General features: G+C 45.4%; 4 protein-coding genes across 4 annotated transcripts; 1 reads left to right on the top strand and 3 right to left on the bottom strand.

Annotated features, from left to right (window-relative positions):
• Window positions 1-253: 253 nt before the first annotated feature.
• Window positions 254-730, bottom strand: H6S33_003338 (uncharacterized protein; the record flags this gene model as incomplete). The annotated part of the gene is made up of 1 exon (XM_044834818.1): window positions 254-730. The coding sequence occupies one exon, from the start codon at window positions 728-730 to the stop codon at window positions 254-256; it is 477 nt and encodes a 158-aa protein (XP_044691699.1).
• Window positions 731-1296: 566 nt separating this feature from the next.
• On the bottom strand, window positions 1297-2127 carry H6S33_003337 (uncharacterized protein; the record flags this gene model as incomplete). The annotated part of the gene is made up of 1 exon (XM_044834807.1): window positions 1297-2127. The coding sequence occupies one exon, from the start codon at window positions 2125-2127 to the stop codon at window positions 1297-1299; it is 831 nt and encodes a 276-aa protein (XP_044691698.1).
• Window positions 2128-2634: 507 nt separating this feature from the next.
• H6S33_003336 (uncharacterized protein) lies at window positions 2635-3261 on the top strand (the record flags this gene model as incomplete). The annotated part of the gene is made up of 1 exon (XM_044834796.1): window positions 2635-3261. The coding sequence occupies one exon, from the start codon at window positions 2635-2637 to the stop codon at window positions 3259-3261; it is 627 nt and encodes a 208-aa protein (XP_044691697.1).
• A 456-nt stretch (window positions 3262-3717) lies between these two features.
• On the bottom strand, window positions 3718-10870 carry H6S33_003335 (uncharacterized protein; the record flags this gene model as incomplete). Its single annotated transcript, XM_044834785.1, has 8 exons — window positions 3718-4001; window positions 4238-9283; window positions 9351-9380; window positions 9453-9660; window positions 9715-10002; window positions 10062-10121; window positions 10170-10395; window positions 10467-10870. 8 exons carry the CDS (start codon window positions 10868-10870, stop codon window positions 3718-3720), a joined length of 6546 nt encoding a protein of 2181 aa, XP_044691696.1.
• Between the last annotated feature and the right edge of the window lie 2642 nt (window positions 10871-13512).

Genomic DNA, 13512 nt, shown 5'->3' with positions numbered 1-13512 from the left:
GTGCTTTTGATAGCTTAGCCAGGGTTTCCTTTAACAATGGTAGTGGATATCGATTTTTGATTGTGATTGCATTTAGACCTCGATAGTCAAAACAAAGTCGAAGGGTTCCATTGCTTTTCTTTACGAACAATATAGATGCTCCCGCTGGTGACTCACTAGCCCGAATAAATCCTTTGGGTAAATTTTCATCAAGATATTCTCGTAGTGCTTTCAACTCGATTTGAGACAATCCATATATAGGTCCATATAGTGATCATTTGCCTTCTTCTAAAACTATTTCAATATCATGGGATGGCCGATGTGGTGGAAGGACTGAAGTATCATATTCCTTGAACATATGTAGACGATGGTGAAACTCCTTCGGTACTAGCTCTTCAATGTCGATGGTAGATTTTTCAGTTGCTGAAACGATGACTGTATGGTGTTTCGGTAAAGGAATCGAGATACCATGAACAATAACTGCAGTTCCACTAAGTGAACAGTGTTGACAACAGTTCCGAGAGTCAAAAACAAGTAGATTTTCCTTTGGTCGAATCGTAACATCATGACGTCGTATCCAAGGTATCCCCATCACAATCGGGTAGTGTCCTAACTTCGTCACAAAACATGGTGCAGTTTCCCGATGACCATGAATGTCTAGCGAGACATCGACAATATGAGTAATTTTCCCTGATTTAATAGGCCTTCCGTCTATAACGTCTACATGGCGAGGTATCTGAAGAGGAGTCATTATAAGATTGTTGTGGCGTGCAAAAGATTCGTCAATGAAAGCGTATCCTGATGCTCCGGTATCAATAAGAGCGTAGGTGGGGATTACCTGATTGTGTTTATTACCCAATGTGGACTAGTGGCTGGGTTTGAAGACTGGGTTTGAAAAGAACATGAGGGTTAATTTTGACTGTCCGGCGTTGTACCAGTTATTAAGACAAATATCTCACAGGTTGATGGGGCGTTCTCGGGGTAAAAATACTACCCGCCGTCATTTCTGCATCTTCGTATACCCTAACCCTACCCTTCGTTCGAGGTAGTCCTGCTAGTCCAGATGGGGTGACGTACCATCGAGATAACTCCACGATAGTACGGCTATTTCGCTAGGACAGAAGCCACACATAATTTGCATTTGAATGGGCAGCATGCATCGATAAACGGGAGGCTGGGTGTCATTTCTCAGGTACAGTGAGTTTAATTACTTGGCTATCTGATCAATCTCATTACTCTGTATATTCTCACTACGGATTATGGATACTGAATTCATAGGAAACCTTCTGCGACATGATGTATTATAATTCATTTTGCTCACAGGGAAGGTCCAGTACAACTAGATAGCCACTTCCATGCCTTGAGAAAAACATCGCCAACCTTTACCATCATACCGCGGATGCCGCTGAAGAGTTGTTGAAGGCATCCCCTGAAGGCATTCCAGGCACCCCCCATCCATCCCCTGAAGGCATTCCATGCATCCCCCACCCACCCCAGAATCTTCCCCCATACTGTCAATCCTCTGCGCTGCTCCTGCGGCGAGCGATTTTTAAGGTTCTCCTTCAACGCCTTGCCCGCCTCGTCAATGCTCTCGGCATCTCTTACCTTTTGCTTTTCACACATGTCCAAAATCTCTTTTTCAAGGTCGAATGGAGCTGGGTCAGGTTGCTCTTCTTCAGCCTTCTTCGCCAATATTCTAACAAAGGATAAGAAATCACGGATCGAGCCCCAGACGCTACTAAGCATTTTCTTTCCGAGGCGAACCAAAAAACGTAGAAATGATTCAGGAGGTTCGTCGGCGGGCGGTGTTCCTTCAGCGGTCGGTGTTGCCCCGGTGGCTGGTGTTTCCTCTATTGCTGGCGTTTCTTCCGGGCCCGGTGTTCCCTCAGCGGCCTGTGTTCCCTCCGCAGCCGGTGTTCCCTCGACGGCCAGTGCTCCCTCGGTGGCCAGTGCTCCCTCTAGCTCGATGAAGATTTCACGATAAGCTGGTGGCATCTCCGGAATATGTTCAAGATACACCGGTGGTGCATCTTCCTCAGTAATCTCCAATTCCGCAGGAGCTTGAGGGTGCTTTTGCACGGGTGGCGTGTTCAATGACTCCAGCTTTTTCTCTAGCTGTTTACTCCAAAAGTTGCTCGAGAGAGACATAGCGCTGCAAACCAAGTAATTAGATCCTTGAACGGAGAGCGATGAAGCATAAAACTGCAGGATTGGTAAGGGGGGCCGTACCAGGTAAGTAGAGCAGTAAACGTTATCGCCTGAAGACTTTGGAAGACTGTGGTACGTTTGGGGAATAAAATTTATGGCTTCTGCGTGATGTTGTATGAATGATTGTTAGGCACGGGAGTCAAGGATATATAGCACGTCTATGCAGAGCCCAGCTAACAATCCTTGGCATTCTCGCCCTATCACATCATGTCGATCAGTTAGGCCTCCAATATACATATCATTTCACATATCAGCTGAGCAAGGAAGATAAAGAAATTGATCCGTCCAATCAGACGGCTGTCACGTGCAACTCTCTGGGAAATACCACGGGCAATGTAAGAACGGGCATACTTCTCCCCTCACAAGCCTTCCTCGCCATCTCTACCCGACACCATATCCCACGGAATTCAACCATAATTCATCAATTTCCCCAATCATTACCGTATTATGTCGACTCACTTTGAGAAGATGAGTTTGCCTGGAAAACCACATCCGTCCGAGTCCCAGCATCCCGCAAACACAACTCTGCTCGAAGTCGGATGTCCGAGTTCCTTTCCTTGGGCTACCCCGATAGTTATCCTGCGCATACTCAGCGGGCTCGAGGGCGCCTTCAAGGATCCAATATACCTCAATCCCAAGCATGTTGACGCGCTCGACCTGATCCTCGCTAACGCCGTCTATCAACAGCAATCCGCGATCCAAGAGTACTTGGACCCAGTATGGGAAGTGATTGGCTCACTCCCAAGTATCCAAGCGCGAGAGGCTAAGGTGCAGCATGCTATTAATGCATTGAAGCTCGAGATTCATGGGATCACGGACAGCATGTCTCGGGAAGCTATACTTTACATCAAGAGCCTCGACGCCCACGAGCACTTGGCAGCCACTAAGTACTGGGAACAAACGACGAAACGACTTTCGTCGTTTATAGAGAAATCAATGAAGATTACCCTAAAGAGGTTTGATAAAGCCCTAGACGCGGCCGAGGAGATATGGAGGCAGCGGGAGGTAGCGAGGGACGAGATTGAAGAGGAGCTTGATTTACTTTTAGAACGCCTAGACGAGGAGGCTGAATGAAGCCTATTTCAATATGTATCAGACATGTTATTGTAGTATTGTACTCTACGGCCGCGGTATTAGTTGCGAGTTAATGTGATAAGTAGACGTCTCATTTTGGTGTAATTCATAGACTACCCCATGGGGGAGGGCCCTGACCCGCCGACAGATCGCGTTACTGGTGATTATGAGCAGGCTAGGTCGGTATGGCGAGACCTTTGTTGATAGGTTCGCTAGGTTGGATCGCCCAGTGCAAACTCAGGGTAAAGGGGTTTTTTTCTTCAATACTCTTGATATTGAGCCGAATCGTGCAAACAAATTCGTTGCAGTTTCATCTGATCTTGAAATAGAACGTTCTAAACAACAATGGTAACTATATAAAAAGAAAATAACGAAAAAAATAAAAATAAAAATATTTACAACACGAGAACAGAAATGATCATAAAACGAAGAAATCGGGGTACAGTGTGAACAGGATCAAAAATTCAAAGTTCCGCCATAGAGACGAGTCAATGTCGCAAGCTTCTCCTTCACATCAGGGATATCCATCTTGCGCACTTTCCGAGCCCACGTAGAACAGCTGTCCAGAAGATTTATGAAATCAAATCGTGTCATGGCCGCTGTTTGCACAATAAACGCCGAAGAAAGGCCGTAAATCAGAAGGCAAAAAATGAGTATATCGGTAAGTTTCATGAGGTAAAAGATGATATCGTATAACCTTCCCACCTTTAGCCGGTCGGCGATGAGTTCGATAGGGGGATCTTTTATATGACAGTTATTAGCATTGTATTTCATGCCTGTGTCAAAAGCATATGCATGTACAGCGAGAGGTAATAAGTGATGGAACGCCCTAAGAGACAGTTATACCTGCAAACACCGTATGTTGGTGGCGTTTTACTCAAAACGGGTATCACTGTGTCTCAGCCGTTCCATCACTTATTACCTGCTGGTGTACACGAGTCCTGAATTGAATCATGTAACTTCTCAGGGAGCTTACCTCTAGCGGTGGATTTCCTCTTGACTTGTGTGAAGATCTCCGAGACTGCATCAACATACTCCGAAGCTGTCTGGGCACGACTTGGTGGAGCATATGACTCAATTGTCTCATTCTCTACAGCGGCTTCAAGGATCTTTGCCGCAATGGCTCCACCTTCGACCTCATAATACAGTTCAAATAATTCCGGTCCCCCCTTCGCTCTACCCCTTGCAGCTCGTAGAAGAATTTTTCTCGATGCTTGGCCGATACTGCGCAACAGAAAGTCTATGGCTTCCTCTCTGGTTGGGCTTTCGTCTCTAGCTTTGAACACAGCATCCGTAAGTCTGCCCCCTCTACTCAGGAGGATCTCAAGATTCTGTTTCCCGCCAGGATTCATTGCAGCCCCCATCATTACCTGCTCCGTAATCTGACCACCCCGAACTAATAGGGCATTTAGATTAACTGTTTTCTTATTGCTCGGATTCCACGCTGCTGCAAGCATTACTCTCTCGGTGATTATTCCACCTCTGTCTAACAAAAAGTCTAGGCTGGTTGGTGTAGACTCTCCTGGATTCAATGCCGCCGCCAGCATCAAGGTCTCATTGATCTCCCCGCCTTTTTCTAATAGAAACTCCAGATTCTGACTGCCCTTTGGATTCCATGCTGCTGACACAAGGATTGCTTCGGTGGGAGGGATTATCTCACCATGATCAGAGTAGAGGAACTTCAACGACCGATCACCATGAATGTTGTTCGCCGCAGTTATCAGAATCTTCTCAGTGATCACTGGCGGTTTATCTGCCTGATTAAACAGAAATTCGAGAGGAGGATTACTAAATCCAGAATTTCCTGCCGCTGCTGCAATCACATTTTCTGTAATAGGAGGCATAGATTCGACGGTACTGAACATCAAGTCCAAGATCTCTCGGCCTCTCCAGCTTACTGCCGCCTCCATTAGCATCTTTTCTGTTATCTGGATATTCCGAGCTCTATTGAAGACAAATGTAAACACTTCGTGCGATGTTTTTGCAGCAACTTCAAGCAGCTCCTCGGTGACCGGGACAGTATTGTCCGCGCTCCAGAGTAGTTCCAGTCCTCTCTTTCCGGTTTGAGTATTCTTTGCTGCCGCTAGTAGCATCTCTGTGGTGATTGAAAAATCGAGCTTCTGCTTCAGAAGAAACTCTAGCGCCTTTTCATCCTTCCAACTTCCTGCTGCGGCCAGCATTACGGCCTCGGTGACTTGACCGCCTTGGTTTATCAGGAGCTCCAGATAAGCACCGCCATCCCCATTATTTGCTGCAGCAACCATCAATGCTTCGGTGACGGGGTTGGTGGGGGTAATACTACCAATATCTAAAAGATATTGCAATGCATCTCTGCCTGTGGTATCTCCAGCTGCTACCAAAAGGATGGCTTCGGTCACAAGAGAAGATGAACTGTTATTACTCGTCAAAAGCGTTTCTAAATATTCTTTGCCGTTTTCCCAATTCCCTGCTGCAGTCACCAATACTTTCTCCGTGACCTGACCCCCTCTGCTCAGTAATGATCGTACAAAGTCACCTCCGTGACCATGCCGCACCGCTGCTACCATTATTGGTTCTGTGATCGGGAGAGTATTGTCAAGGCTTAGAAGATATTCCAGCGCTCCACTATCTGACATGTTACCCGCTGCCGCAAGTAGCATCGCCTCGGTGACTTTGTGCTCTTCCATCACAAATATGGACTCCAGCAGCTGCCTACCATTCGAGTTACCCGCTGCCGCCACCAATACAGGTTCAGTAATGAGAACGGTATCGTCAACGCTGAGCAAGAATTCTAATGCTCCTTTACCGCTCCAGTTACCAGCCGCAGCCACGAGTACGTTCTCGGTAATCATACTCTCGCCACCTTTTTTCAATAGTAGTACCAAGTATTTAGTAGCATGCTTGTTCTTAGCTGCAGCTACAAGCATAGCTTCGGTGATCAGAATCTTGTGATCCGGCTGTGTCAAGAGGAATTTCAAAACCTCTAGCCCTTCTGTGTGTCGTGCAGCTTCGACCAACATCTCTTCGGCGATCGTGATGGTACCATCAATGCTCAAAAGGTGCTCAACAAATTTCTTGGAAGAGCTCCATCCCGCAGCCTCGATCACTCGCTTTGTGACTTGACCACCTCGACCGATCAGTAAGTCTAGAACATCGGTGTCGAAATTACCCCATCGATTGCTTGCCGCTTCTATCATAACTTCCTCCGTGACCTCGCCACCGTTGTCTAACAGTAATTGAAGGAGTTCCTTGCTCGCATATTGGCCTCTTGTTGCTGTCACCATCACCGCCTTGCTTACTTGACCACCTACGCTCAATAGCAATTCCATCGTTTGCTGTGCGCTAGGGCCACCTACTGCGTCCAACATCATAGTTTCGCTCATGATCACTTTAGTGCCTCTACTTATTAGGAGGAACTCCAGAGCTTCAAAGCCGTCCCGGTTACGGGCTGCAGCCAATAAGACTGCCCCAGTCACCTGTCCGCCTTTTTCCAGTAGCATCTCTAGCAATTCTTTGCTTCCACTCCAGCTTCCTGCTGCCGCAATCATTACCGCCTCGGTGACCTTTGCACCGCGGTGTAATAGTGGGTCCATATATTTCTTGGCGTGGGTGTTTCTTGTAGCAGCCAAAAGCATCGACTCTGTCATTTGCATCTCTCGATCTTTCGATAACAGGAATTTTAGCGTTTGTGGGCCATTGTGATTCTCAGCTGCTGCCACCAAAACGCCTTCTGTGACCTTGCCACCTTTGCTCAGAAGAAATTTTAAAACATCCCTGTCCTTTGATGTTCGTGCAGAGGTTGCCATGATTTCATTTGTGATTTGAATCGTGTTGTTTTTGCTCAGCATCAGCTCTAGCAGCTCCGTATTGACTGCACCTTTCCCCACAATAGCAACTATCATTGCCTCCGTGATTTCGACTTCGCCTCGAGATAGCAAGGTTTTAATTGTTTCGTCAGGCTTCCAACCCTCAATCGCTGCGAGAAGGACTGCTTGGGTGATCTTTCCGCCTTCTTCCAGCAGTAAATCTAGAGGTTCCTTGCGCTGATAATATGTTACCGCTGTTGATAAAACGAGCTCTGTTGGTTGACCGCCTACTGCTAATAAGCATCTGAGAGCCTCTGGTCCATGCCAGTTCTTAGCTGCCGCGATCATTGCTGCTTCTGACACTTTAACTCCTCTACTTAGAAGTAACTCCATAGGCTCCGTAGTTTTACACCAGGCGGACACCTCCGCAAGCATTGTCTCGGATGTGTTGATGTTTTTATTTTCTTCGTTGAGTAACAGCTTAATTACTGCTTCACTACGACTCCAGATTGCAGCCATTAAGGCGCTACCATGAACTCCACCTTGATCATTGATGCTGGCGCCATCTTCGACCAGGGCTTTAACAAATTCGGTAAACCCAAGGGACGCGCAGATCTGTAGCGGCGGTGTCTGTTGGAATTGTGGCATCCTACTCACACTTGACTTGCCATGTTCCTCATACTCGTGGTAGATCTGGTATGCCGAGTTCATTTTGCCATCTGAATGAGCAAGCCTAAGGAATGCTTCCACTAACTCCTGGTCACCCCTTCTATCAGTCTCTTTGACATGCTCCGGCCATCTTGTTGCAGCATATTCGAGAAACGGATATCCACTCAGTCGGGAGTGGTATTCTAGGGCATCTTGTGACTCTCTCATCTCAAATTCTTCAGACGAAAGAAAAGTGAGGCAATCGATTGCAAGATGAAGATTGGCGTCCTTGTATGTGCTGTGGAACGCAGAAACGGGATACTGTTCGGATGCCATAACACCGGTACGAACACTAACGGCTCCTTCAGGAGAATCAAACCTTCTCATCAGTTCAAGGTTACCGAGAAAGTCTTTAACCGACTGATGAACAAAACGAACAGTATCGCGTTCGATTTTGAGGAGAGGACCAAAGAGCGAGCCAAAGAAATGGTCCAGGTTGTTTTCAACATGTTCTTGCATTATGGCGATTGATGTATGCTCCCGCTGGACCTTTAGAGCGATTACAATTTTCAGCTCTTCAACGCTCAATGGCCGTTTCGATAAATTGACCCATTCTAGGATGCGTTTGGCTTGTTCTCTTAGTGCGAAATCGATTTCCTCCAAAATGCTCGCGTAGATCGCGGGGATATCCTTCGGTAGTTCCTTTAATTGGGCGCGGATGCTGCTTGCACTAGTGCCGGGAGATTTTTCCAACCGATACAATGTGAGGGAAACCCAAAGAAACATTCCGCCCGCACCATCAAGAAGGGCTCGTTGTATATCATTCTCTAAATTACCGGGAAGCTTCTTTCGTTTGGCAAGTCGACTAACATGGTCGTTGATATATTGCAGAATGTCATTTTTGTTTCTATCCTCGAGTAGGATGGTTGTAAGGACTGGAAGGTCCCTTGTTGATGGCAGTTCCGGCCGGCTAGTAATGATCATTTTGAAGTTGTGATTCGCGATATCAAATACAGGGGCTTCAAACAGCTTCCTCAAGTTCTCTAAAAATTTATCCCGAGTCTCCTCTTCGCATTCGTCAAGGGCGTCCACCACGCAAAATATTTCCAACCCGTCTTTGTTCTTAACCAAGCATTCGAATACCTGCCATAAGCTCCCAAATCCCCATGTGAACTTTGACTCCGAGTCAGGAAGATATTCGCGCGGAATGTATTGGTAGAGAGATGGCGCTTGAGATAGAATCTGATATATTAGACTTCGGAGAATAGAGATGGCCGTATTCTGCTCCTCCCGCTTATCGTCGCAGAAGAAATAGGCTACAAGAGCAGTGTTTTCTGTAATATCTTCTCTGCGGTGATTTGCAAGCTGCTTGGTCACGTAAGACAGAAGAACACTCTTTCCGCTACCGGGATCACCGGATACCCAAAGCAGATCAGGGGATGTTGCTACTCCAACCCACTCCTTATACTCTTCACAGTCGAAAAACCAGCGGCATGTCCTCGCGTGGCGTTTATCAAATAGATCATCACGGAAGTGTTGGCAGGAAAATGCCTCAAGGGTGCGAAGGAATTCATTCAATTTTTCGCTCCCTAATATACATGTTTTTTTTTAGCCACAGATGGTATCTGATATTAAAATCCTAGTGGCCTTACTTACGATGGCGCATTTGCTCCAGATTTCTTTGTGCTATTGATAATTGAAGCAAAGTTAGCATCCCTAACGAAATTGATATCAATCAGATAATTTGGCAATACTTACAGCGCAACGCGAGGTACTGATCAAGACATTCCTTTATGTGACGGACCACAACCTTATAGTTCTCATCATCACGAGTTCCAAATTTGACCATGTTCGTATGGTCCTCGTTTATAGCATATCGATTTTCCTGTGGTAAAAATAATAATGCAGAAATGTTCCTGATCATAAGAACTGCTTCGCCCTCTCTTTTCCAATCTCCAGAAGCCGCCTAGATATTTTTTAGAAATATAAACCAAAAACCAAGGATTCGTAAGGTACACACCTTCTGGACAGTTGGTGTATCTTTCAACTCGTAGAAACTATATATCCTCATCTTCGACCAAATATGAATGAGTCTCTCTCTCTGTTCTTCCAAATATTCCGAATCTTCCCGAAGTTGTTCAAGCAGTCGGAGCCTGGTTGATTGTTTATTTGAAGATGTGAGATCTTCTACCATAGCCACAAGTGCATCAACCTTAAATCCAGCATGTGGAGCACCAAAAAAGAACACGGCGCTTGTTGCATCGAGGATGTGTTTATCGTCTGGATTACTCTGTGCTTGAAGTAAGGCCTAAAAAATATTACTTTGAGCGCAAAAAGACAAAGAGTCTTTTCATGGAGATTCCTTACCTGTGTAATCAGGATGCAGCCCAGACTGTGGCCCAACATAACAAGAGGTCTTGCTCTCTCCTAGAAAATTGTTATGGATAAGGCTTGTCTTGGCGTTCCGGAACTAACCTCTAACGAATTTCTTGCGGTTGACAGATTTTTAACAAAGGTCCTTCTAAACTCCAACAGCCCCCGTCTTCCCTCCTTTAATAGGCTTGAATTATAGCCGTATGTTAAAATGCGAACATTTTTCGGTAGATCACGAGGAAGGAAATCCTTCAGCCACATACGGTGGCTTTGCCGATTCTTCCAAGACCCATACGCATGCCCGCTGAAACCTGTTACTGCGACAACACTAAACGCCAAAGAAGAATTTGAGTCAGAGAAATGCTTAAATCTTGTGATCATTCTCCGGAACGTACTTACTCAATGATATTATCTCCCGTAGGTGTATTCACAGGCGTCAATCCGTGAAAATGAGAATCAATACTCAGATCCACTTCAATTTTCTCTCCTTCTTTTGAAAAGTGTCTAATAGTAATTGCTGTTGTTTCATCTGAATTGAGATTTTGAAAATATTGTAAAGGTAGCTCTAGATTTAACAACGCCGTTTGAGTGTTTCCTGAATATGCGGGGAAAAGAGATAGCCAGTGCTCCTCAAGTTTCTGTAATGATTCATCGAATGCCTGAAGATGCTTGACCAGATCATCCCTTGACCACTCGAGTGGGATACCTCCAATTCTCCAACAAATTGGCCTTTTTGGTAGAGGCTTGGCTTTCTGATCTTGCGCAAAAGCGGGTGCGAGGTACGTTATGAAAAGCGAAAACATTCTCAGAGTAGGCAGAGTATGTATGAAAGGATGAACGATGCGTAAATCATGTGCTGATTGCTTTGTATTTCTGAAGTTGGTCGAAAACAAATTATGTGGGCCAGGGGAGAAGTATATATGTTCTTTAGCGCTGAAGAATCCCTCAGCCTTGAGGCTTGCCGAGTTGCGCACATTCTGCAGGCCACATTTGAATACCAGGTTCCCCCAATCAGGTATGCAAGGCGAGATCCGAGAGCAGCCAGTACGAAACAGTGCCAACAAAGCAAGCCGGGGAACGAACCAGACGGACTAAACACCCATTTTAGAGAACTGCAGCCCGCCCTCGAGTAGGTTGGCTCCACTTAAATGCTCTTCCCAAATATTTTGCACATTGATAGGCGCGCTAAGCGCCTAGGCACCCGGCTGGACTGTGCATGGTTTTGGAATTTCACCGTCACCACCCAGGCTCGCTAAAATCGAGAGAATCACATGCACAAATAATAGACCTCTTCGAGTCTTGCGACAAGACATAATCACCTGGTCAGCCAGCCCAGAGAACCTCATTAAGCAGATTCCAACAATTAATTAGGCCTTACAAAGGAACTTTAGATTACTTATAGTTTTGAGTGATCGTAACATTTCACAGCAAGGCCTAGCTCGGATTTTGTATATGTGTTATCAACGATTCCGGGCTGTTGGTGATCGATATCTCGCTATCAGAGGTTTTGTTCGGATGTGGGTATGTATGAAGGAGTGAGGATGATTGTATTGAGTCGGTCGGTGCACGATCGATGTAATTCTATAGGTAGTGTGAGAAACTAACAGATATACCTAACTGAGTACTGAGTCGTTTTACCACCTACAGGTGTAACCTAGACCACAGTGTGGTAATGACGATAACGAGACTGAAAAGAGCGAAGGCGCGCCGTCCAGAATGTGACAATGTAGAAAGAGAAGGAGAGGCGAAGATTGGCAGGGGAACACCATACGCAGGGGAAACGAGGGTCCCGCTAACATATGTATGTAATTGATCGTGTATGTGCTGTTGTTAAATTCCAAAGCCCCTAAAGAATTCATTACGTAGGGTTAGGGTTGTTAGCAACTAGGGGCCCGTTTGGTTACACATTGAAACCGAGTTTTTGTGGGCAAATTTGCATAACTCCATTTTCACGGAATCTTTTGTGTTCGGGGTGCTATTTTGTAATGGAGTTGAAAAGTAGATCCTATTTTTCACACAAACCCCACCAAATTCATGTTGACAGCCAACATCATTACTCCGTTTTGAAAAATCTCCGTTTATGCTCGCCTAACGGACCCGTTGCCAGACGGAGTTTTGAAACACCAAAGCAACCAAACGGGCCCTAAGAAACCTTTCCAGCACCAATGCTCGAGTCCAAATGTGAAGTTGGTCACTTTGAGAAGCTTCATGTATGGCGGGTCGCCATATCGGAATATTCAGCCATAGCAGGAAGAAATCCGCCATTTTTGAAGTTCCCAAACCGCCAGGCCATTTGTGGGATTCCAAGACGGCGTAAGGAAAAAACCTTCGAAACATGTCTTTATATTACTTCTTAAAATATGTTAATAGGAATTCATTTGCAAATTGCAATTTTCTAATTGGTGTAGGGCCGGTAGCGGCTTTATTTACACTTGCGATAATAAGCAGGGCTTAGGGAAAGGTTGACAATAATTAGTATTACGCCTGTCTTTTGGGTTGAGAATAATACCGTGCTACAAAGGCACCTATAAAACTCTCTCAACTGCAAAAGAATGCTCAAATGACAAACTATATGCCAGCGCCATATTGGTAATTCACATATGGCCTGGCCGTTTGGGAACTTCTAAAATAGCGGATTTCTTCTAGCCATGACTGAATATTCCGATATGGCGACCCGCCATATATGAAACTTCGTAAAAGGACAATCTTCGCATATGGACTAGAGCACCAACGATTATTTTTCTTGTTTTTCTATGGCTTCCAGCTGTACATGTTCTTTTGTATTCTTAAAAAGGGCAATGCATAGAGAGTGAGAATAAACAGCCCACATCAATGCTATTTTCCCCACAAAGGAAAGTCCTGGAGGGATACATAGTAGTAAGCATTGGACCTTCTAAGCCACCGCGCGCCGTTGCAAGAAAAGAAAAATACACAATAGAGCGAAGCATCCTCCACTAGATAGAGCTTGAGGTAAGCTTGGTGCGAGATCAGGTATACGCAGTTGATAGCCGTGCTCTCGATCACGGTCGGTTGCACTTTTGATACCATCACAGTGGCCTCTGTGAGCTGCGTTGAAAATATCACACCTACTGCCCTCGGCTAGTAGACTGATCTTCTTTTTGCCGATCTTTCTTTTGCCGACTTTTTCTTTGCCCATCTTTCTTCTCTGTCATCTTAGAGGTCAATGATTCACAGAAAAAAGAAAAGAGATGGCAATAGTGATAGCTAGGGTTCATTGAAAAGAATTGAAAGCTCCGTATTAGTGGTTGTGGAGGTGGATAAGAAAAAGGGTACCGAAGGGTGTTGGTGAGATGATTGCTCATGAGTGTGGATATTGAATACGTGTAACCACCTCCGGATTTTCACGTTAATTGGATTACACAGAATTTGCCAATCTCAATATATGGTCATGCAAAGAAAAATGAATAATATACACATAAGTTCG

Source organism: Morchella sextelata (assembly GCF_020137385.1).
Source record: "Morchella sextelata strain SCLS chromosome Unknown scls_15, whole genome shotgun sequence".
Classification (NCBI taxonomy): domain Eukaryota; kingdom Fungi; phylum Ascomycota; class Pezizomycetes; order Pezizales; family Morchellaceae; genus Morchella; species Morchella sextelata.
This window is presented reverse-complemented; position numbering and strand designations above follow the sequence as displayed.